Source organism: Bos grunniens, chromosome X (genome assembly GCF_055505025.1).
Source record: "Bos grunniens cultivar Pamir isolate PY7600 chromosome X, Bosgru_T2T1.0, whole genome shotgun sequence".
NCBI lineage: Eukaryota > Metazoa > Chordata > Mammalia > Artiodactyla > Bovidae > Bos > Bos grunniens.
This window is the reverse complement of record NC_141194.1, coordinates 57,025,091-57,049,998: the sequence shown is the minus strand read 5'-3', so window position 1 is coordinate 57,049,998 and position 24,908 is coordinate 57,025,091. Positions and strand designations below refer to the sequence as shown.

At 39.4% G+C, this 24,908-nt stretch overlaps 1 protein-coding gene and 1 pseudogene across 6 annotated transcripts in view; one reads left to right on the top strand and one right to left on the bottom strand.

The window, feature by feature from the left end:
• JADE3 (jade family PHD finger 3) overlaps positions 1-24,908 on the top strand; it is a 138,442-nt gene that overhangs the window by 53,622 nt on the left and 59,912 nt on the right. For all 5 annotated transcript variants that reach the window (XM_086386500.1, XM_086386501.1, XM_086386503.1 and 2 more), the window contains exons 2-3: positions 16,638-16,694; positions 17,454-17,533. In XM_086386500.1, the coding sequence (XP_086242626.1) occupies positions 16,649-16,694; positions 17,454-17,533 (126 nt within the window). In that variant the 5' untranslated portion in view covers positions 16,638-16,648. The remainder of the gene's footprint in view (positions 1-16,637; positions 16,695-17,453; positions 17,534-24,908) is intronic.
• LOC147340476 (4-hydroxybenzoate polyprenyltransferase, mitochondrial pseudogene) lies at positions 21,329-23,422 on the bottom strand (annotated as a pseudogene). The gene has a single exon (XR_015158408.1). The product of XR_015158408.1 is annotated as a 4-hydroxybenzoate polyprenyltransferase, mitochondrial pseudogene (transcript).

The following is a 24,908-nucleotide window of genomic DNA, read 5'->3' as shown; positions in this document are numbered from 1 at the left end:
CAGCTTGTTACTGACTAAAACTGGTTTTACATACCTCCATCGCATGCCCATTTGAATAGATTTTGAATAACATTTGATTGTTTCCAAAAGTGAAATTCATTCTCAAAGGAAGAAAAATTGCTTCCATTGACCTTATTCAAAGAAATATGATACGCCAAAGGGACAGAAAGCAAATTCAAATAAAAAATGTCCTAAGTGTTTTGAAGAATTGCGTTTGCTTCAGAGAGTCTCTTGGAAGTCAGCCTATAATTGAATGTGTGAATTCTGGTATATTTGGGTTTTTAATTACTTCATAGTTACATACATCTGTGTAATTACCCTTTTGAGTTGGTATCTGCCCTGTCTTTACTGGAGTACACTGAAGGGTAACAGTGTGCAGATAGAGGATGGGGATTATAAATAAAAAGAATAGGGGTTCCAGTAGCAATGCTGAGTTCTCTTCAGGTGAGGTATTAGGGGTGTGGGCCATGTTAACTAGTTAAGTGCTTATTGTAGGTACCACTGCCTCTGGTCTGAAAAAGTACCTGCCTTGGCATCAGGTAGGATAAGAGACTTACACATAGAGTGACATTTGCTATTTGTGTGGCCGTTATTACAAATTTCTTCTTTGGGATCAGATGGTTGACTCCCTCTGTGATCTTGGCATTAGCTAGAGTACCCTTCTAGAGTACTCTAGAGTACTCTTCTCTAGTGGAGCCCAGCAGTAGTGCCTGCTTTGGAGAAGTATTTACTGTCTAAAGTGTCAGTATAGTAGGGTTGTGGTATGTAATGAAATTTCCATTCTATATTTAATCATTAAAAACTGACTTCTAAATTCTATCAGTTAACTCTTGCTGTATACCTTGCCACTTCAGAAGTTAGTGGCTCAATGTAGTAATAATTATTTATTCTGTGAGTTGGCTATTTGGGCTGGGTTCTGCTGACCAGTTCTGTTCTTCGCTGGTCTCCTTTATGCCTGTGGTCAACTATAGATCAACAGGGAGCTCTACTTCTCAGGTTGGCTATGACTGTCAACTGGGACAATGGTAGAGGGTAAGAGTATTGGGCTATCCATCTCTTAACCTACAGCAGTCTACCCAGGCTTGTTTTCATAATAGCTGGGCAGGCCTCTTGAGGCTTAGAATTCGCATAGCATCACCTCTGCTACATTTTCCTGGCCTAGGCGAGTCACAAAGCCAGTCCAGATTCAAGGAATGGGAGGGAGCTTCAAAATCGCCTTGAAAGAGCATAGATAAGAGAAGGTGGAGAATTGAGAGCATTTGTGCTATCAGACAAATGCAGATTTCTCTTCTTAAAGGCTTCAGTTACTTCTGTAACATTTAAACACTCATGTGTTCTGTATATTCACATCATTTGTATTCACAGGGTTAAAGACTGATCAGAAACAAATAAGAAAATACTAAGTTTTTCACAAGTCAGAGCCGTGATTATAGCCCTTTTGTGAAGTTGGCTTTTTGGGGGTACTTGGATGTTCTGAATGTGCCTCACATTTTAAATCAAAGCTCCTCCATCCATGGGATTTTCCAGGCAAGAATACTGGAGTGGGTTGCCATTTCCTTCTCCATGGGATCTTCCCAGCCCAGGGATTGAATCCGGGTCTCCCGCATTGCAGGTAGACTCTTTACTGTCTGAGCCACCAGGGAATTCCTTTAACTTTGGATCCTTGCTACTAAGTGATGTGACAAGCATAAATGGAAATTTTAAAATGTAGCCACAGATTCTTTGACATTACCCTGATCAGGAGGTAGAGCCTATATCTCCTTCCAGTTAAATCTGGGTGGGCTTGTGAATGTTTCAACCAGTGTGATAAGAGTATGTGATTCTGAGGCTAAGTTATAAAAAGCATGTAGCTTCTGCTTTGTTCATTAGAACATTTATGCCGGGACTCCTGAGCTGCCATGTAAGAAGTCTGTTTACCCTGAGGCTACTATGCTGCAGAGGCCTTGTGTAGACACTTCAGAGGTAGTCTCTGCTAAGCCCAGTCATCTCTGTCAAAGGGGCTAGCTGAGTGAAGAATCCTCTAGATCATTCCAGCCGCTTTGAGTCTTTCCACCTGTGGTCCCAGACATCATAGAGTAGAAAAACAGCATCCCTGCTGTGTGTCACCTGAATTCCTGATTCACAGAATTTGTAAGATGATAAAATGATGATTCTTTATGCCACTGTGTTTTATAGTGGTTACATAGCAGTAGATAACTGGAACAGCAGAAGTGAATGGCCATGGCTGTATTCCAGTAAAACTTGTTTCATGAACACTGAAATAAGATTTTTCATGTCATAAAATATTCTTTTTTTTTCCAACAATTAAAAAATGTAAGGGCCATTCTTACCTCATGGGCTATACCAAAAATCAGCAGTGAGCTAGATATGGCCTATAGGCCAGAGTCTACTGACCTCTGCTCCAAAAGATTATGTTGTACTTGTAACATTTAAACCTAAGGGCTTCTGTCAAGATGGCTCTGCTTTCATGCTTCACACTCATTTCTCCTGTCTAAATAAAGTTATAATAGATAAAATAAAAAATTAGAAAGACAATCTGTGATGAAGAAAAGATAAATCTCTGGACCAGAAACATATCAAATAGTAAGTGAAGATTATTAGTCATGAGCTTCTAGTTACTGACCTACTGGACTCTAGATCCAGAAGAAGGTAGAGATGGCTGGGAATTGTTTTTCTGTAGATAATGGAAAATCAAAACACTCTGTGATTGGAGGAAATGATCCCTGGCTGTGCAAAGTCAAAGGTTGCTCATGAATAGAGACTGAAGAAGATGTTACTTCTGTTTGTAGTGGCAGACAGACAAGCAGAGAAACTGTTTGCCTTGTGTGTGTGTGTGTAAAGTTTACTGTCTGCAGCTGTACTTTTATCCCTATTGGTGGGATGGGACGGAGAATGCTGGGAGGAAGCCACTCTCAATGGAAAGGGTCAATGAAGAAGGAGGGAAATGAACTTTCTCCAAAGTTAGCTTACAGACTAAAACCTCAAAGTGAGAACAGTTGTCCAAATTAGCCACCAGCAAATACATTTACTCCAAATGAGAATCATTTTAGAGTGATTTTAAAGTTTATTTTAAAAGAGCTAAAGAAACAGTAACTTCCACTATAAATTTCTTAAAAACCCTAGCCATATTTGGTAGGAACTCATATTCTAGTTAGGGTAGGAACTCATATTCTAGTTAGGGTTAGGAGAAGGAAATGGCAACCCACTCCAGTATTCTTGCCTGGAGAATCCCATGGACGGAGGAGCTTGGTGGGCTACAGTCCACGGGTCGCAAAGAGTCGGACACGACTGAGCGACTTCACTTTCACTTCACTTTCATATTCTAGTTGGAGATTTTTTTTTTTAATGAACACCATAATATTATACCTCTTTAATAATATTTAACTTTCTGGAACATATTTTCCCCGTAAGAAATTTATAACTTTTTTTTAAACATGTATCGGTGACTACAAAATAGCTTATGTAAGCGATGGTGCTGTACACAGCCCACTCTGAGAGTATACTGCTTTGGCGGCAATTGTCAAGGGGGTGAGTCAGACAAGGGAGGCTTTTTAGAAGAGGTGACATGTTTGCTAAGCCTTATGAGAATGAGTTTATGTGTTTGCAAAGTGAGGAGGTTAGAAGAGAGCCTTCTAGGCAGAAGGGATAGTATAATTATATAAAGCAAAGGGGTGAGATGCAATGTGAGTGTGGAAACTACAGAGGTTCAGCATTGTTTGAGCATAAAACTGGAGCATAGTGTATTGAGGGATAAAGCTGCAGAAGTAGGTGTAGCTCAACTTTGGAGGATCTTGTTAGCCTTGATGAGGACACTAATAAAGATCTAGGAGCGAAGGGAAGCCATTAAAGTTTCAACAATGATGGGGCATGGTCCAATTTGTGTTTCAGGTAAGTCTCTGGCATTTGGGTAGAGGGTGAATTGAGGACAAGATCAGGAGCCGCAAGACAAGTTAGGAAGCTGCTGTTGCAGTTTCAGGAGATGGTTAAGTCCCAAGCTAGAAAAATGAAGGCTAAAATGGGATAGGAATATTAATTTAGAAGATTATTTCAGAGGTTAACTTGGCAGGGTTTGATGAGGATGTTCTAGGATGAGAGAAAGGAAGAGTTAAGGAATGTTTTCTAGATTTTGCAGCTAAGTGGAGAGTGCCAATTGAAACCACTAGAAAGGAGAAAACCAGTAGAGAAAAGATAATGGTGTTGGTGTTGATCACCTTTCAGGTTGATGTATCTGGTTGGTGGGGGTTGGGGATGTGTGTAGGAGGATGGTGGTGGTCGATTTTTTTTCTTTTTTTATCTTTTCCTTTCCTTCCTCTGTCCTCCTATGCCTCTTTCTATTCTGGAAGCCATAACGTGGGTTTAGTGTAGTAGGGCACTTTGGGGAGACACCACCACTTACAAGATGGTTAGAGGAAGAAAAGGGTATGAGGAAGCAATACAGGGAATCCGGAAAAAAGCCTTTGGAAACCAAGGAATCTGTTTCAAGAGGGAAAGTGGGAGGGAGGGACTGAACGATCATATGTCAGATGCAACGTACAGATACTTAAGAGATGGGGGTTGAGACTGCACAAACTGGTGACTTTGCCAAGAACTCTATAGAAGCTAATTGAGGAGTGACTGAGAGCCAGGAAAGGAAGACAGACCATAGACTACATTTTGAGAAGTTTCCAAAAGAAGGGAAAGAGATTAGGTATTAGAGAAAAATGAGGGCTTCCTGGGTAAAGAATGCTAGTAAAGAATCCACCTGCAATGCAGGAGACCCCGGTTCAATTCCTTCCTGGGTTGGGAAGTTCCCTTGGAGAAGGGATAGGCTACCCACTCCAGTATTCTTGGGCTTTCTTGGTGGCTCAGATGGTAAAGAATCCTCCTGCATTGTGGGAGACTTGGGTTTGATCCTTGGGTTGGTAAGATCCCCAGAAGGAGGGCGTGGCGACCCACTGCAGTATTTTTGCCTGGAGAATACCCATAGACAGAGGGGCCTGGCGGGCTACAGTCCATGGGGTCGCAAACAGTTGGACACAACTGAGCAACTAAACACAGCACACAGAGAAAAATGATGTAAGGCAAGAGATAATTTGGGAATAAAGGTAGGGAGAGATTGGAATCTGTTAACAGAAACAAGTCTTAGTATAAAGGCAGACTTTTTTCGTCATAGAAAGTTATTCTTTGTTTAGAGCTGCCTAAAAATGAAAATGGATTGCCTTATTAGATAGTTGCTCCCTGTCACTGGTGTGGTCAAATAGAGGTTAGATTTAGATATGTAAAAAGATATATTGGTTGGTGAGTGTCTTTGGGTGTTTTAGTCTCTGTTCAATTCTCGACACTTTGCCCAAAGTTGTTTTAAGCATTATAAACTGATGAGTTATTCTGTGGACTTGTGTTGCCTGGCAGTTCTCCATAAATTGATCAAATCAATGGACCAAGTTAACTTACATACCTTTGATCTTGAAGGATGAAATTAAACTGCAGATTCTCAGATAAGAAAATATTGAGGCTCAGTGTCCAGGAAAGTTTCATCACTATGACAGTCAATCATGGTCTGAGTTCACAGGTATTTTTGACAAAGTAGTCATTTTCCACACACAACAGCAAAGCCTTTATTTCAGATTTTTGAGAGTTTTATTTTTTATCTGTCCATCATTTTTGTAAAACACTGTTCCTTGTAATAATTAAAATTGCACTGAGATGGATAGAGAAGAAAAACCTGTTTCCTTTCCTCTTTCTGTGATTCATATTCCTATATGGATGCTTTTAGTTTACATGGAAGTTTGTTGTTTTTTAAGGGCCAAGAGCAGATAGTTTCCATCTATGCTCTCTAGTCCTCATCTTAGATCTTTTTAGTGGTTCTTTTGGGTCGTGTTTAAAACAGTTCAGGGGTAAATTTTGCTGTTAGTCTCAAATGACTACTTATCTGTATCCAAATCTGGCTTCCTGGGGTACTGAAGCATGAACGGCATAAATTACTGAACTCAACTAATTCTCAGAAAGCCACATTTTAGTCAGTACTTTCCAGCTTTCTCACTCACTTCTTTTACAGAACTAACAAGTGGTATAACTAATTACTTAGACTTTTATTCCTTCTCAAGTTGTACATTTTAAATTCTGTTAACCTTTTGAAAATGTTAATATGTAGTAAAACAACAAATCCATACAGAGAAACTGGAAAATGCAAGTATTGGGGAAAAAACAACTCCCCTGACCCAAGAATAAGCACCAGGTGTGGTGGATATTTATCTTTTAAGGAAAAATAGATGCATCTTTGTTACGAACTGACTTTCCTTCTTATGGCCCTCAGATAGGGAATCAGCCTCCCAGTTACTTCTAGGCCTGTAAATTTTACTTGTTTCTTTGTTTCCTTGTTCTGAGAGAATGCAGTAAGTGAAAATCTCTCAGGTTGATTTTCCTTTCTTAATACTCTTCCCATCATGTTAGGGACATGAATAAAATGCCCCTTTAATCGTATACTTAAGTTTTTAACAGTCACATTTTTTATCTTGAAATAAGAGATTTTGAGATAATATGTCTAAATTTAGAGAGGAATTGCAAAAATAATATAGAGAGCAAATTTCCTGTTCCAAACAAAATGGAGTAAACACATTTCACAGTGTTCGAACTAAATACAACAATACAGGTAGTTTAAAAGTAAATGGGTGGAAAAAGACATACCATGCACATGCCAATCAAAAGAAAGCTGGGGTGGCTATACTAATATCAGATAAATTAGACATCAGAGCAAAAAAAAAAATTACAAAAGACAAAAGGAGCACCGCATAATGATTCAGAGGGTCATTCCACCCAGAAGACAGGACAGTCTTAAATGTGTATGCACCAAACAACAGAATTTCAAAGTACATGAAGCAAAACTCTAGATAACTGAGAAATATTAATAGATATAAATCCATAGTTATAGTTGGGAACTTCAGTAACATATACTTACTTTTCAAGTGCACATGTAATATTTACCAAGATAGACTATATCCCAGGTCATGAAAAAAAAAAAACCAACAAATATGAAAAAATTAAAATCATACAGAGTATATTATCTGACCATAATGGAATCAGACTAGAAATGAAAGACTACAGGAAAGTCTTCAAACACTTGGAAACTAAACAACACACTTATTAATCCATGGGTCGAGGAGGAAGTCTCCAAGGGAAATAAAATACATTGACCTGAGTGAAAATGAAAATGCTGCATATCAAAACTTGTAGCTTGTAACAAAATCAATGCTGAGTGGGAAATTTATAGCACTAAGTGCTTATATGAGGAGTAGATGAAAAGTTACAAATGAATAAGCTTCCACCTTGAGAAAATAGAAAAAAGAAGAGCAAAATAAACCGAAAGTACGCTGGAGGAAGGAAATAATAAAGAATAGTTAATATAATTGAAAACAAAAACAATAGAGAACAACAATGAATCCAAAAGTTGGCTCTTTGGAAAGAGAAATTCTGACTTAATTGGTAATGGGTGCAGTTTGGGCGGTGGAATTTTTACAATCTCCCCAGATGATTTTTAATCCCAGAAAATGTTTAATAGGGATTGAGAATCTCTGCTGGGGAGGCCAGATAATTTTCTCAGGGTTTAAACTGTGTTGGCATCTATTGCCCAGCCACTTTTCATTTCTCCTGAGAAAAATTTGTAGCCGTTTCATTTTCTCTCACTTTTTGTTGTCCTCAAAGTCAGTGCTGATCCTTTCCCTTATATGTTAACTTCCCTGTCTGACTACTCTTTGGCCTTTAGTATATCTCTGAACAGAGGTGAACATTTCACTGTAACCCCCCTCCACTTCACACCCACACCACCTTGATTGATTTGGGATTAACCCCAAAACCCCCCTCTGATTGGTTTGTCATACATCACTGGTCACTAGCTTTAGGCTGTGATCACCCAAGCCATAGTAACAGTGTGTCTAGCGCACCTGGTCTTGTGACCTGTCTCTGAGGGAGCCAGAAGACTTGGTTTTTCCATTCTGGTGGCCAGTGCAGTGCCTGCCCTCTATTAATACAGTACTAACAGTTGATGTGCAGTGGATTTGCTCTTGCTCAGTAAGTTTGGGGTTGTTTATTTGTTTGACCTTACATGTGAGACCTGTTATTCTTTCTAAAATCTGAGGTAAAGGTATTTTTCCTCCTAATAAATTCTGATGATCATTTTAAATCAGGTAGATGTTATTGTAAATGTATTAGGGGTACATGTGACTAAATTTAAATGTGGAAGCAACCCACAGCAGGAGATAAGACATAATGAAAATCATTATTTTTTAAAGTTGTTTTGAGTTTCTATCTAGAGAAAGAATTATGTATTTCATAGTAAAAGCTTTTGTTGATTCACTTAATTTTTAAGAGGTCTTATTTGCAAATGGCATTTTATCTTAAAAGGATTTATGCTTTGTACATATATCTCTTTATTCTTAAGATGCCAAACCTATATTTATATAGGTAGTTGAAATTGTTGAATATATGTTATAAATTAAAAAGAAAATGTGGGGAATTCCCTGGTGGTCCAGTGCTTAGGACTCTGCACTGTCACCGCCATGACCCAGGTTCAGTCCCTGGTGGGGGAACTAAGATCCTGCAAGCCATGAGGTGCACTCAAAAGAAAAAAAAAAGAAAGAAAATGTACTACTAAGTTTTAAAAAGTTATTAGAACTGAGGCCTTTTTGCTTAAAAGACACAAAACAGATTTTAATTTAGAAAGGTTCTAGGACCATTAGAATAGGCCACCCAAGCTAAAAACCTTCCAGTGAGGTCTATATTATCCAGTGGGGCTGAGAGATTGGGAAGGAGGGAGTGTTGTTAGGATAGTGATAATTCAATTGTATGCTTCCAATTTTTAATAGTCTATCATTAAAAGAAAGGTTTCTTATAGTTTAGATCAGAGGTTGACAAGGTGTGACCTGTGAGCCAAATCTAGCCTGCCACCTGTTTCTGTATGGCCTGGGAGCTAAGAATGGCTTTTAACATTTTTAGTTATAGGTTTAGTGAAGTGTTCAGTGAATTTGAAAAATGAATAGTATAAGTGAAAATTATATGAAATTTGAATTTTAGTATGATAAAGTTTTATTAGAACAGAGCCACGATCATTTATTTGTTTATGTATTGTCTGTGGCTGCTTTTGTACTACAATAGCAGATTTGAGTAATTGCCATAGAGACCATATGGCCTACAAAGCCAAACATATTTGCTATCTGGTTCTTTACAAAAAAAGTTTGCTGAACCCTAATTTAAACTCCCTTCCCAATGTGGCCTTCCCATGCAAGATGATTTCTACCCAGGAGGTTTGAAATTTGTTAACATGTCTATTAACATTAAAGAGGGTAAGCCTGTTTCCTGGCAACAGGGATAACTGTGGTTGACATAGAAATACTTTACTGAGTGGCAGGCACCTATCTAGGTAAATTTGTATTTTTTTCTTTTTTCTTTAATGATTTTTGAGAGCTTTGGAAAAGAGTTGACCTCCAGACTATTCATCTGATCATAGGAGACTCATGAGTCACACAATGTGTCTTTTAATTTTTAAAAACAAGCTTTAAAATGACTGAGATGAAGGCAGGTTTATTTTTAGAAAGTACAGAAAAGTTCATCTACTTCAACTTCTGGTATCTTTTTTAAAGACAAAGGAGAAGCAGTAAAATATGTAGGGTATGTTCTTTTTCTTCTGATTTGTTTACTCTGTTCTGTATTTATGGTTTTAGTTACTGGACTACTCAAGAAATACGTTTATAATATTTATGACTTCTGTTTAAGGAAAAGTTTGGGAGGTTCTTTGCCCACATGGGCAGGAATTGATCCTTAAGGATGAAAGAAGTGTTCTACTCTGGTCTGACTAGTGGCCTAACTCAAACATCTCTCTCCATTAATGGCTCCGAAGGGTATTCCTGAAAGTCTAAGGGAGCTGGACTTTCAGATGTTCTTTTACTTAAGGATTACTTCCAAATACCATCATGGATTTATCTTCCCTGATTTTTATCTCAGTCCTTCTTGAACCTGTTTACATTTTCATTCTGTTCCACTTCTTGAGCTGATGAGTTCTCTAAGTTCCCTAAGCATTGCTCAAAGTCCTGCTTTCTTTTTGATAAAATTTCCTTTAGGTTACAGGGAGTGCCCCTTTGTTACTTTAACTTTGTGATTGGGTGAATAAAGTCAACAATTTCCACACTCTTCTTGATTCTTATCAATCTGTTTCATTCTTGTAGAGCAAGATTTCTCAGCCTTGGCAGTATTGACATTTCGGGCCAGATAAATATGTGCATTGCAGGATATGTAGCAGCCCCCTTGGTGTCTATCCCCTAGATGTCAGTAACAATGCCCCTTGCCAGTTGCAACAACCAAAGATGTCTCTAGATATTGCCACATTGTCCCCAGGGAACAAAATTGCCTTCAGTTGGAAACCACTGCTTTAGATATTTGTCTTTGTCTTTTCTAAACTGTAAGGTTTGGTGCTTTGGGGACTAACTTTATAAATATGGAGGTTTATATATCCAATTAATTATATTGTGCTTTTCTGGATTTTTTCCAGCCCTGCTTGATGTCCATCTTGAACAACAGTGAGAATCACTTTCATAGTTTCAGTTTTTCAAGTCAGGTGCATCGTTTGTGAGTGACATGGGGAACAAATACCTTGAAATCTTAGAAGTTTTTTCTAATTATAAACGTCCTGTGTGTACTGTAAAAAATGTGGAGAATGGAAAAAAAATGGAAAGAATGTTTGTCACTCAGAAAACTTCAGTGTTATTGATGCAACTAATGTCAGTAAATTGGTTTATGGCCTTTATTATTTTCTATATATTTTATTTCATAGATACAGTCTTGCTATAAAACTAATTTTATACTGTTTTTTCCACAATGTTTTAACATACACATTTTCTGTATATCATGTTTAAATAATTGAATGAAATACCATAATATTAATATACTTTACTCCTCTTTTGTTTGATAGCTAGATTTCATTTATTTTTATTAGGGAGCTTTAATGAACATTTTGTTCATAAATCATTTTCTGTGTTTTGGATTATTTTTCAAACATGGATGTTGGAAGTAGATTTCCTGGATCAAAGGGTGTGGATATGTTTAAAGTGGAGCCTCAAGTTATTTTTAAGCTGCTGCATAACCCCATAGATGGCACTCAGTTGTGGCTCTTTGCACTGACCATGCATTTCATAAGTATGTCTGGTGGGCATATAGAAGGAAAGAAAAGGGCTATGTTTGAGTTAATCACTTTTCCTGCCCCCTGCTCTTCTGGAACATTAATGGGGAATCAAGAAAGTGAAGTTGCTCAGTCATATCCAACTCTTTGCAACCCCATGGACAGTAGCCTGCACCAGGCTCCTCCATCCATTGGATTTTCTAGGCAAGAGTACTGGAGTGAGTTGCCATCTCCTTCTTCAGGGAATCTTCCCGACCCAGGGATTGAACCCAGGTCTCCTGCATTGTAGACAGATGCTTTACCGTCAGAGCCACCAGGGAAGTCCTAATGGGGAATCAAGTAGCCACCAAACCACAGACTTAGATTCTCAGCCCCAAATAATCCTAGTTGGGTTGACTTCCGACAATGCTCCTTTAAGAAGGAGTTTCACCCAAGAAAGGCATTTACTTTATACTATTGTATTTTGCCTGGCTTACAGCACTTAAGATAAATCAGAATCCTGTTAATCATTTTGAGTGAGATTATAGTAGGAATAAGATCTGAAAAGGCTTCCCTGGTGGCTCAGACGGTAAAGCATCTGTCTGCAGTGCAGGAGACCTGGGTTCGATCCCTGGGTTGGGAAGATCCCCTGGAGGAGGAAATGGCAGCCCACTCCAGTATTCTTGCCTGGAAAATCCCATGGATGGAAGAGCCTGGTGGGCTACAGTGCATGGGGTCACAAAGAGTCGGACACGACTGAGTGACTTCCCTTCACTTCACTTCAAGATCTTAAAACTGCCTTCAAATTACTGTTCTCAAGGGTGCAAGGTGAGGGCTGGTACATATTTCATTTCTGCCAAAACAAAGGAATACTCATTGTGGGAGGTAAGGAAGAAAATAATGCCTTTCTAAAGTCTGCACCCTAAATAGAAGACTAGAATATAAACAGCTAAATAACAAATCCAGATGTAAGACAATGAGGTGCTTTGCACTGTACTTATTTATGGTTTTGCTTAGCAAGAAATTTTATTCTAAAGTACTTTTTAAAGTGTGCCTCCAAGTGAAGTTTCACATGTTGTTTTAGGGATGGCCGTAAGCAGAATCTGGGACTGTATTTGAATGTACATGATTTGTTGAGGGAGTGCTTTCAGGAGAAACTTATAAGGGAGCAAGGACAAGAAGGTAGGAAAGAGGAAGGAGCTAAAGTGAAGATATGGTCTTAGGAAAGTGTAGCCTTAGCCAGTCATGGTTAGGGGCAGGTGTAGAGCAATTATTGGCTGCTGGCTGCCCCTGGGAGGGAAAGAGAGTATAATCTCCCTGGCAGGACTCCAGCCCTTGGGGAAGGGGACAGCTGTGAGCCATTAGCAGCCAACAGGCAGTAGCTGGGAGATGGGTATGCTAGCTAGTAAAGGAGATCTGGGTGAGGCGTCTTTTACTCTTTCTCATGTTTACATTGTGCAGGACTCTGTGCTGAGACCTGGGGGTAAAAGATGAATTTGACATAGTTACTGCTTTGAAGATGGTTGTGGTCTTGTGGCAGGGCTGACCATGTAAAGAAATATTTACAGTGCAAATGAAGAGCACTTTACATGGACTGAAGTATAGAGAGAACCTTACTGAGGAGATCCAACAAATGAGTCAGACCAGGTTGAGAGAAAATGGGATGGTCCAGGTAAATAGGCAGGATACTGTAGGCAGAGGGAAGAGCCCTGTCCAAAGGCTGGCAAGTGTGAAACAAGATGATACATTCATGGAATCACATGGCGCATAGCAAGTGCAGGAAGTAGGGGAGCAGCAGCTGATGAGATCTGACAAATTGAAGCTGGAATGCTCTGGACCTAGAAGGCCATGCTCAGGAAGCTTGGGCTTAGAAGGGGCAGCATTCCTGCTGTTAACTCCCTAGCCTGCCTCAGGTCTCAGGGTCAACTTGGAGTGTCCATTCTCCATATACTTGCCAGCTATGCTCTGCCCTCTGGTGGCCATGTAGCTCCAAGCATGTTATTTAAACATTTCTGGTGGCTCAGGCAGTGAAGAATCTGCCTTCAATGCGGGAGACCAGGTTCAATCCCTGGATCAGGAAGATCCCCTGGAGAAGGAAGTGACAACCCCCTCCAGTATTCTCGCCTGGGAAATTCCATGGACAGAGGAACCTGGTGGGCCTCAGTCCATGGGATTGCAAAGAGTCAGACATGACTGAGTGACTAACACTTTGACTTTGAGCCCCAGTTTCCTCATCTGTAAAATGGTGGCAATGATATTTATAGAACTGCTGCTGTTCTATAAACTTGATTAAAGGTAATAAAGACAGATCTAAAGGTTTACCATCATGGAATTATTCTGCTGATATTTACTGTTCTTTGTCATTTTTCTATAGTAATTAAAACAGCAGTGATCACTGAAATAGATCAGTGGACTTTAACAGCCCAGACCCCCAAATTTGCTTGCTTTGTTTTCTTTAAGTTATAAGCAACCCAGTTTCCGGGACTGGTATTATTGGTGTTAATCTGTTTCCTAGGCTCTTTATTGATAATACAAGATTTTTTGGTTTCCATCTATAACAAAAAAGGATTGTTACTGTATTAATTTAGAAAGTACCATATTTGGGAATTCCCTGGTAGTCCAGGGGTTAGGACTTGGCACTTTCACTACTAGGGTGTGAATTCAGTCCCCATGCATGTCTCATAATTTTTTGCTGTAAACTGGGCGTTTTAGATAATATAACAATTCAGTACCGGCACCCTGCCGCCCGACCCCAGGGCTCTTTATTATTTGCTTATTTACTCTTTTAGTGACTAGCTGCATTATTTTACTGAAGTCTGTTTACTCTCCCCATTTGCCTGAAAGTGTGTGTAGTCTCTCTCTGTCTCTCTCTCTCTCACACACACACACACACACAGATGCTTAAACCACTGGAAATTTTATTTAGAGACATTAGGTTTCCCAATATAGGAGCTTTCTGTAACATTCCTTGGCACTGAAATACTGGGTTTCATTTGTCTGGGCTTCCCTGGTGGCTCAGAAAGTAAAGAATCCACCTGCAATGCAGGAGACCTGGGTTTGATCCCTGGGTTGGGAAGATACTCCGGAGAAGGAAATGGCAACCCTCCAGTATTCTTGCCTGGAGAATCCCATGGACAGAGGAGCCTGGCAGGCTATAGTCCATGGGATTACAAAGAGTTGAACAAAACTGAGCAATTAACACTTTTTTTTTTTAAGCATTCCTTGCGATAGATGTAACTTTAAGTTAAGCTAGTTGTTTGTCAGTTGGGAACAAGGGAGAAAGCGCAAAAGGGGGAAAAAGGGCAGGCAGAAAAGCAATGGGTTGTGCTTTCAACCATTTTTCCTTTTTGCATTTCTTTTTCTTGGGAATGGTCCTGATCACTGCCTCCTGTATGTCACGAACCTCTGTCCATAGTTCTTCAGGCACTCTTATCAGGTCTAATCCCTTGAATCTATTTCTCACTTCCACTGTATAATCATAAGGGATTTTATTTGGGTCATACCTGAATGGTCTAGTGGTTTTCCCTATTTCTTCAACTGAAGTCTGAATTTGGCAATAAGGAGTTCATGATCTGAACCACAGTCAGCTCCCAGTCTTGTTTTTGCTGACTGTATAGAGCTTCTCCATCTTTGGCTGCAAAGAATATAATCAATCTGATTTCAGTATTGACCATCTGGTGATGTCCATATGTAGAGTTGTCTCTTGTGTTGTTGGAAGAGGGTGTTTGCTATGACCAGTGTGTTCTCTTGGCAAAATTCTGTTAGCCTTTGCCCTGCTTCATTCTGTACTCCCAACACCAAACTTGCCTGTTACTCCAGGTATTTCTTGACTTCCTACTTTTGCATTCCAGTCCTCTATAATGAAAAGGACATCTTTTCTGGGTGTTAGTTCTAGAAGGCCTTGTAGGTCTTCATAGAACCATTCAACCTCAACTTCTTTAGCACTACTGGTCGGGGCATAGACTTGGCTTATTGTGATATTGAATGGTTTGCCTTGGAAACAAACAGAGATCATTCTGTTGTTTTTGAGATTGCATCCAAGTACTGCATTTCGGACTCTCTTGTTGACTATGATAACTACTCCATTTCTTCTAAGGGAGCCTTGCCCACAGTAGTAGATATAATGGTCATCTGAGTTAAATTCACCCATTCCAGTCCATTTGAGTTCGCTGATTCCTAGAATGTCGATGTTCACTCTTACCATCTCCTGTTTGACCACTTCCAATTTGCCTTGATTCATGGACCTAACATTCCAGGTTCCTATGAAATATTGCTCGTTACAGCATTGGACCTTGCTTCTATCACCAGTCACATCCGCAACTGGATATTGTTTTTGCTTTGGCATCATCCCTTCACTCTTTCTGGAGTTATTTCTCCACTGATCTCCAGTAGCATATTGGGCACCTACTGACCTGGGGAGTTCCTCTTTCACTATCCTATCATTTTGCCTTTTCATACTGTTCATGGGTTTCTCAAGGCAAGAATACTGAAGTGGTTTGCCGTTCCCTTCTCCATTGGACCACATTCTGTCATGACCAACCTACACAACATATTAAAAAGCAGAGACTTTACTTTGCCAACAAAGGTCCATCTAGTCAAAGCTATAGTTTTTTCCAGTAGTCATGTATGGATGTGAGAGTTGGACTATAAAGAAAGCTGAGCAGAGAATAATTGAAGCTTTAGAACTGTGGTGTTGGAGAAGCCTCTTGAGAGTCCCTTGGACTGCAAGGAGATCCAACCAGTCCATCCTAAAGGAAATCAGTCCTAAATATTCATTGGAAGGACTGATGCTGAAGCTGAAGCTCCAATACTGTGGCTACCTGATGCAAAGAACTAACATTTGAAAAGGCCCAAATGCTGGGAAAGATTGAAGGTGGGAGGAGAAGGGGACAACAGAGGATGAGATGGTTGGGTGGCATCACTGACTCAATGGACATGAGTTTGAGTGAACTCCGGGAGTTGGTGATGGACAGGGAGGCCTGGCGTGCTGCAGTCCATGGGGTCGTAGAGAGTCGGGCATGACTGAGTGACTGAAATGAACTGTGCGTTCAAAGATGGGACGTGCCTCACTTCTTTCTTCAGCCAGCCTTGTCTTATGCCTTTCAACCTTGGCCTTTGACAGCTCTACCTTTCTAACTGCTTTTCCTTTCTTGCTCATCTCTTATTGGGGATCCCTGACTGATAATGACCCTGTGGCTGCCCCTCTTTGTTTGGTTGAATAGTGGTCATGTGGCCACATTTGACATAGGACTTGCCAGTCCTATGTCATTCATCCTCTGCAGCTTAGATTTCCTCCTAAAGCTAGTATGTGGCCTCACCCAGTCTTTCACACTCTGTAATGGGGAGAATTTGGTAGAATTCTTCTCCCACCACTCTAGGTCATTTGAGAATATTCTTAACAAAAATAATATGATTTGTGTAATTCACCTGCTGCTGCTGCTTGAGCAGTGTTGACTGCCCTATGGGATGGATCTGTGTGTTGAGTATTTATTCAGTGTTGCCTTCTCTTTCCCAGGATGCGTCACGATGAAGCGCCATAGAAATATCAGCAGCAGTGACAGTTCAGAGGACAGTGAGTAGAACCAGCCAACAGCTGGTAACTCTGTATCTATAATCTTTTAGAGTTTCTTTGACTTGAGAACAAGCTGTTTCATGCTTCTTTCAATGGGTTAAAAAATGTTTCTAAGAAGGAAAACTTGGGGTACCATTTTTCTTACTTGTTTAAATTCCTTTAGACAGGTAAGTTAGATGAGATAATTGGTTTTGTGTGGCATATAGCATTTTGTTTTGCACTTTTTATTTACCCAGGCAACAAAAGCCACATCTACCAATGGAACAGTGCTTTTCTAGAAAGAAAAGTGTGAGAGCATAAATTGTAGACCCTATAGTTTTATTTTAGCTGAGGTGCTAAGTGTTTGGATGTGTCATCATTTGTAAAAGACAACAACTTTATTAACAGTAGCATTTGGGAAAATGCTGAAGGATAGGCAGATTACTTGCTCCACATTTTTAGTTTTTTCAGTTGCTTTTGCGGATACTTTTTCTCTAGATGGAACATAAATTGTCTTGTTCTAAATTATAATGAAGTATGATTATACCAAATTGAATCTCCTCAGTATTAGCATTGTTGAAGCTTTTGCACCCTGGGATGTCACCTATAAATGTCATTAAACTCCTTTATGAGGCTTTTGTGGTTGCAATTTAACTATTTTCTTCAGTGATATGAGGTCACTGTGCTCTTCTCCATCATATATTTCACACACTCTTGGATGACATTTAGTTATAATAACAGGTAATAAGTCTCAGTATTTTTTCTAATTATCTTTTACAGATCCTTGCACTTCCTCTACTTTTGGCTCAATGTATAGGAGCAAGTCAAAAATGCCAAATGAACGCAAGAAGCCTGCCGAGGTGAGATCAGATATTAAATTTTTAGACTTAAAAAATTAGACAGCTACCTTCTGCCTACATACCTACAATACCCAGATCTTAGAGATGTGAGTAGTAAACAGTGTTCCAGTGGATAGGCTTGTATTTCTGATGAAAACAAGTCTATCTACTTTTTTTTTTTCAAGAAAGATTCCATTTTATTTTTCCTTTGGGAAAACAGTGGTCTACACTCTGCTTTCATTTTAGTAATGGCACCTAAGTGCCTGGCTTTAGAATATAAATCCTCCTCTAGCCAAGAAGTCAGAGTAAGCCAGAGAATTGGGATGGACCAAAAGAGCCAATGATCTGGTCTATGATAGGAAAGAGCTAAGTTGGTAAGTGGGAGGCAATGCAGAAAGGGTAGATGAAGAAGTCATTGATAGAGAAGAAAAAGACTGGATTGGGGATCTTTGGGGCTATGGTAAATATTCACAGCCTTCAGGGCACTACCATGAAGCCAGGAAAAATGGCCCAGTCCTTGTGAGGCTGGTCATCTTCTGCCTCAAGGGCAGCAAAGTGCCAGAGTTGCACTTGGATTTGGGAATAGTTTAGTGGATCTTACAGACTTTCCTCTGTGATAATTAAATGATGAGAAACTGATCTTGCCTATCTTTGCTTCTACTATAAGTAGTCTTGCTTGGCTGCAAAGGAAAAAAGAATGTATTAGTAAACTATTGCAGCATTATATGTTATCACAAAGTTAGTGGCTTAAAGCAGCACACATTTATTATCAGTTTCTGTGGGTCAGGAGTCTGGCTACAGCGTGACTAGATTCTCTCTGTTCAAGGTCTTTCAAGGCTGCAGTCAGTGTGCTGGCTGGGCTGTGTTCTCATCTGGAAGTTTGACTAGGGAAGAATTTGTTTGCAAGTTCATTCAAGTTGCTGGCAGAATTCATCTTCTGGCTGGAGTACTGAGAGGTCCCTGTTTGTTGTCATTGTTGGCTTTTGGTAGAGGACACCCTCCACTCCTAGGTTGCTTATAGTTCTTTGCCATGTGGCCTTCTCCATGGGTCCTCTCAAAACACAGTAGCCTACTTTGAAATCCAGTGAGGGGAGAGTCTTTTACTCCAGTCTGACTGAGGCTTATATAACATAATCATGAGAATGATGTCCCATCATGTTTGCCATTTTCTATTGATTAGAAAGAAGGCCAGGTTCAGTTTGACCTCATGCAGGTGTGGTGGGGGGAGGCATTGCTTTCGGGTGTCAGAGAGAACATTTCTCCCTTTCTCAGAGATCACTTTTCTATTTTTGCCAGGGATCTTTCTGGGCACAGTAGACTATCAGTGTGTATTTATATGTGTCTGTGTCATACAGAAAAACTTAGGAAATAAAATACACATAAACAGGAGCAAAACAAATTTCCCATCTATCCAGAGGTGGCTTTGACTGCAGATTTGATGAGAAAGAAACCTTGCTACTTTCCCATTTAGGACAACCAGTCCTAGAATGTAAAGTGACTCAAGAGCTTTGGGTCGCAAGGCCTGCTGCCTCCAAGTCAGAATATCATTCTTTTGCAAAAGATTGAAGACCTGGGCTACTGGAAGCAAATTTTTTTCATTTATATGCCCCATTCTGTTACAAAAGAAAGAAGCTGATATTGTATAGCAAAACCAGCCTTGGCATTAGAAGAGATTGATTCCATGTTTTGCTGGTTTATTTCATCTCTCTGAGGTAATTTGTTTTGTTGTTATAACATGGACATTATCACATCTACCTCTCATAGGTTCCATTTATTGAAATTTTATGTGCTAGAGCTTTATATTAGATTGTCTGATTGTTTCCCAAAAGTAAGCAATTATAAAAATATTCTTAGATGCTTCCATCATTTGAAAATCTTATTTAATAACTTATTTATATCTGTATGAACTCATGTATATTTATTTTATACTTTGGATTATAATCCAATACTACATAATATATTGTGTTGCTAAAGTTAGTCTGTAATCAGTGAAATTATCTCTTATTTTTCTCTTTTCAATTTCTATTGACTTCTGCTCTTATATTTATTATTTTCCTCCTTTTTGCTTTAGTTTTATTTTGTACTTTTTTCTAGACTCTTGAGGTTGATGCTTAGGCTTTGAAAGTTTTCCTTTTTTCTAATATAAGAATTTTAGTGCTGTAAATTTCCCTTTAAATACTGCTTAGCTTCACCCCATTAATTTTGGTATGTTTATTTTCATTTTCATCCATTTCAGTATTTTTATTTTCCTTGAGACTTCCTCTTTGATACGTGTATTATTTAGAAAAGTGTTGTTTAGTTTTTGAGCATTTGGAGACTTTTCTTGCTATCTTTCTGTTACCAGTTTCTAGTTTGAGTTCACTTTTGTCACAGAACATAATCTGTATGGTTTTAGTTCTTTTGCAGGTGTCAAGGTTTGTTTTCTGGCACAAGATATGGTTTATCTTGGTGAATATTTCATGGGCACTTGAAAACAATGTGTATTATGCTGCTGTTGGGTCCTATTAGTTGATGGTACTCTTCTGTATCCTGGCTGATTTTCTGCCTAGTAGTATTATCCGTTGTTTAGAGATGGCTGTAGCAGTCTCCAACTGTAATCGTGGATTTGCTTCTTTCTCCTTTTATTTCTATCAGATTTGCTTTGTGTATTTTTAAGTTCTATTGTTAACTACAAACATATTTAGGATTACTGTACCTTTTTGGTGAATTTATCATCATGTAATGTCCCTCTTTGTCTTTGGTAATTTTATTTTTCCTGAAGTCTATACTATCTAATACTAATATTGTTTCTGGCTTTCTTTTGATCCATGTTTATATGGTATATGGTGTGTATATATATATATATATATATTAGGGAACTTAGGGAACTAAGATCCTGTAAGCTGCATGCCACAGCCAAAAAAATAAACATACCAAAATTAATGGGGTGAAGCTAAGCAGTATTTAAAGGGAAATTTACAGCACTAAGTATATTTTTCCATCTTTTTACTTTTAATTTACACATACGATTTTTATTTGAAATGAGTTTCTTATATAGTTGGGTCATTTTTTACTCTATAAATCTCTTGTCGCTTTATTGGCATATTTAAAACATTTATATTTAATGTAATTTTTATTATGATTTGGTTTAAGTCTGCCATTTTTTTTGGCTGTGGCATGCAGCTTACAGGATCTTAGTTCCCCAACCACGGATTGAACCTGAGACCTCAGCAGTGAAAGCAAAGAGTCCCAACCACTGAACCACCAGGGAATTTCCCCCATATTGATTTTTCTATGGTGGCTTTTAAGATTTAAAGACATATATATCTTTGTGTAGATTTTTAGTGGTTGCTTTTGAGAAGTAACCTTTTAAAGAGAGGCCCATCTTCCAAAATGACTTATCAGTCTACTGTTCTCTACATTTTATATATACTATTTTGAGTGAAGTAAAGGAAGGCTACCACCATTTAGGTTTGTTTATCCACCCCTGACTTTTATCATATAATTATTTAAATATTTTCTCTACATACATTGACAACTACATTAGACAATGTTAGAATATTTGCTTCAACCATAAAATATTATTATAAAATTCAAGAGGAAAGGAGTAGTCTATTTTATTTACCCATATTTTTATTCTCTTGTTCTTTCTTTATTCCTGATATTCCAACTTATTCCTTTTGTTTCCTTTCTCTATGAAGAACTCCATTTAGCTATTCTTTTAGGGGAAGTCTGCTAGTGATAAATTCTCTTAGTTTTCATTCAGTTGAGAATGTCTTGGTTTCACCTGAAGGGTATTTTCACTTAATATAGAATTCTGGTTTGACAAAACTTTTTTTTTTTTTTTCAGCACTTGAAAAATGTGCTAGTTCCTTCTTGCCTCCATGGTTTCTAATGAGAAATCTGTTCTCATTCAAATGGTTGCTCTCCTATAGGTAATCAGTCATTTCTTTTCCAGTTGCCTTCAAGATTTTTCTTCATCTTTAGTTTTCCAAAGAAAACTTTACAACTGCATACCTGGGCATGGATTTCTTTGGATTTATCCTGTTTGAGATTTGATTCTAAGTTAGATTGTATAATCTAAGTTTATATCTTCTGCCAATTTTGTGAAATTTTCAATCATTATTTCTTCAGCTATCTTTCAGCTTCATCTTTTTTTCTCTTCTTCTTCTGAGACTTGAGTTGCTTGAATGTTAGATCCTTTATTATTTTCCCACAGATCCTTGAGACTCATTTTTTCCAGTGTATATTCTTTCTTTGGTTAGATTAATTTCTCTTGTTCACTGATTCTTTTTTTTTTTTTTTTTTTGATAGGTAAAAAAATTTTATTTACTTACTTACATTTCTCCTAAAATATAAAAACCTGAATGGTTTCCTGAATTTCAGCTTTTGGCAGTAAATAAAGGTCAATGCAAAGAACAGTAAGCCCCAACTTTCTGTAGCAGCTTTTTATTTTTCTCTGAAAAAGAGAGTCCATTTTCCTAAAGAGACATTCATTCAGATGAGACATATATGAGGGTTTTTTGCTAAATTGCTAAAAATCATATAATTCCTGTAACTCTAGGTAAGAATTACAACAGGAAGAAAACATTAACTTAAATACTCCAGGTCACTGCAAATCCTGCAAAGTCCCTGGTGTCTGTGACAGGAGAAGAATCTGACATGTACATACTTGAACTAAAATCTAGGCCACAATGCTCTAAAACTTCATTTACTGGTCTGTAATTCATTAACAGACTGTAAGACTTACTTAAATCTAATTATGTGGTAACAAGACCTGAGAGTGTTTTGTAAAAGTTTGTTTTAGAAATCCTTAGATAAACTTAATTTGCTAATTTTCTATTCTGTTTTCTATATTTTTCTTTGTTTCATTGGTCTCCTTTGCTTTCCACAAATTCCTAAGGACAGTCCCTAAAAAAATTATTAATTCTGTTGTTTGGTTGGAGGTGAACTTTTCCCAACAGTCTTCAGGTCTGTGGATGTCCAGAGTATAAATCTGGTGAGCCACATGGGCTCCTATAGCAGCCAGGGGAGTGTAGTAGGGTGCAGTCTGGCCGCTCTTCACTCCCACCAGGCTCAGCGCCCCCAGCAGGCCACACTGAAACCGCTGAGCCACTTCTTGGTGTCTTCCCAGAACTGCAGTGCCGTGGACTTAAGCCCGATCAAAGCATCATCTCTCTTATTCTGATGGGCATAGATAGTATCGTGTATTAGAGTCCACATAATTCCAGAAAAATAAAGAGGAAGGCAAACAGATGGATCACAGGAACCCTTGATAGCAGACCACCCAAGTAATGCTCCTCAATTAAATGTCAATTCCAAGGCTAACTGAGGCCAGTATGTAATTCCTTTCTTTAGTGGGTAGGTGATGACAAGAAGTAGGGATGCTGCTTCAAGAGCTGTAGTAATTCAGACACAGAAGAATGCCCAGGGCCAAGGTCAGCTGTTCCCCAAGAAAAACAAAGGATCAAAAAGTTGAAATGTCTCCAGCAGCTATTGGGCGACTTGCTGTTCTTGTAACCTTTTTATCATAGTCCTGGTTCCACATGTCATTAATAGTACAGCCTGCTTCACACATCAGAACAGCTCCAGTGCCAAGGAGGGATAACATGTACCAGTCTGGGAGACAACCTGGGTCCGCTGCCAGACCAGTGCTCCAAGTACATGGTAAACAGAGCAGCCAGGTTCCTAGGGGCTTGTCTAACCGCATGAGGCACAGGTAGGGCAGCAGAGGGCGGGGACCGAGTTCATGATCATGGCTGCCAACAGGCTCAGTGGATGCCCGCTTGGCCCCTGCCCGGCCGAGGGCTGCCAGTTTGCAGCATGGAGCCCATGGGCCATGCATACAAGGGCCAGGAAGCGGCTGCCTGAGCCCCACAGCCACTCCTGCACCCCAGCCCTCAGGCCCCATGCTGCCCACTCCCAGCTCCTGTCCCCTGATTCTTTATTCTGTTAATTCCATTATTCTATTGAGCCTATAGTATGTATTTATGTCAATTGTTATGTTCAATTCAGTCTCTCAGTTGTGTCTGACTCTCTGTGACCCCATGGACTGCAGCATGCCAGGCTTCCCTGTCCATCACCAACTCCCGGAGCCTACTTAAACTCATGTCCATTGCATCGGTGATGCCATCTAGCCATCTCATCCTGTGCTGTCCCCTTCTCCTGCCTTCAATCTTTCCCAGTGTCAGGGTCTTTTCCAATGAGTTGGTTCTTTGCATCAGGTGGCCAAAATATTGAAGTTTCAGCTTCAGCATCAGTCCTTCCAATGAATATTCAGGACTGATTTCCTTTAGGATGGACTGGTTGGATCTCCTTGCAGTCCAAGGGACTCTCAAGAGGCTTCTCCAACACCACAGTTCAAAAGCATCAATTATTCTCTGCTCAGCTTTCTTTACAGTTCAACTCTCACATCCATACATGACTACTGGAAAAACTATAGCTTTGACTAGATGGACCTTTGTTGGCAAAGTCATGTCTCTGCTTTTTAATATGCTGTCTAGGTTGGTCATAGCTTTTCTTCCAAGAAGCAAGCGTCTTTTAATTTCATGGCTGCAGTCACCATCTGCAGTGATTTTGGAGCCCAAAAAAATAAAGTCTCTCACTGTTTCCATGGTTTCCCCATCTATTTGCCATGAAGTGACAGGAGCAGATGCTGTGATCTTAGTTTTCTGAATGTTGACTTTTAAGCCAATTTTTTCACTCTCCTCTTTCACTTTCATCAAGAGGCTCTTTAGTTCTTCTTTGCTTTCTGCCATAAGGGTGGTGTCCTCTGTGTATCTGAGGTTATTGATATTTTTCCTGGAAATCTTGATTCCAGCTTGTGCTTCGTCCAGCCTGGCATTTCTCATGATGTACTCTGCATATAAGTTAAATAAGCAGGGTGACAATATACAGCCTTGACGTACTCCTTTTCCTATTTGGAACCAGTCTGTTTTTCCATGTCCAATTCTAACTGTTGCTTCTTGACCTGCATAAATATTTCTCAGGAGGCAGGTCAGGTGGTCTGGTATTCCCTTTTCTTTAAGAATTTTCCAGTTTGTTGTGATCCACACAGTCATAGGCTTTCAGTTCAGTTCAGTCGCTCTGTTGTGTCCGACTCTTTGCAACCCCATGAATCATAGCACTTCAGGCCTCCCTGTCCATCACCAACTCCCGGAGTTCATTCAGACTCACGTCCATCGAGTCAGTGATGCCATCCAGCCATCTCATCGTCTGTTGTCCCCTTCTCCTTCTGCCCCCAATCCCTCCCAGCATCAGGGTCTTTTCCAGTGACTCAACTCTTCACATCAGGTGGCCAAAGTATTGGAGTTTCAGCTTCAGCATCATTCCTTCCAAAGAACACCCAGGACTGATCTCCTTTAGGATGGACTGGTTGGATCTCCTTGCAGTCCAAGGGACTCTCAAGAGTCTTCTC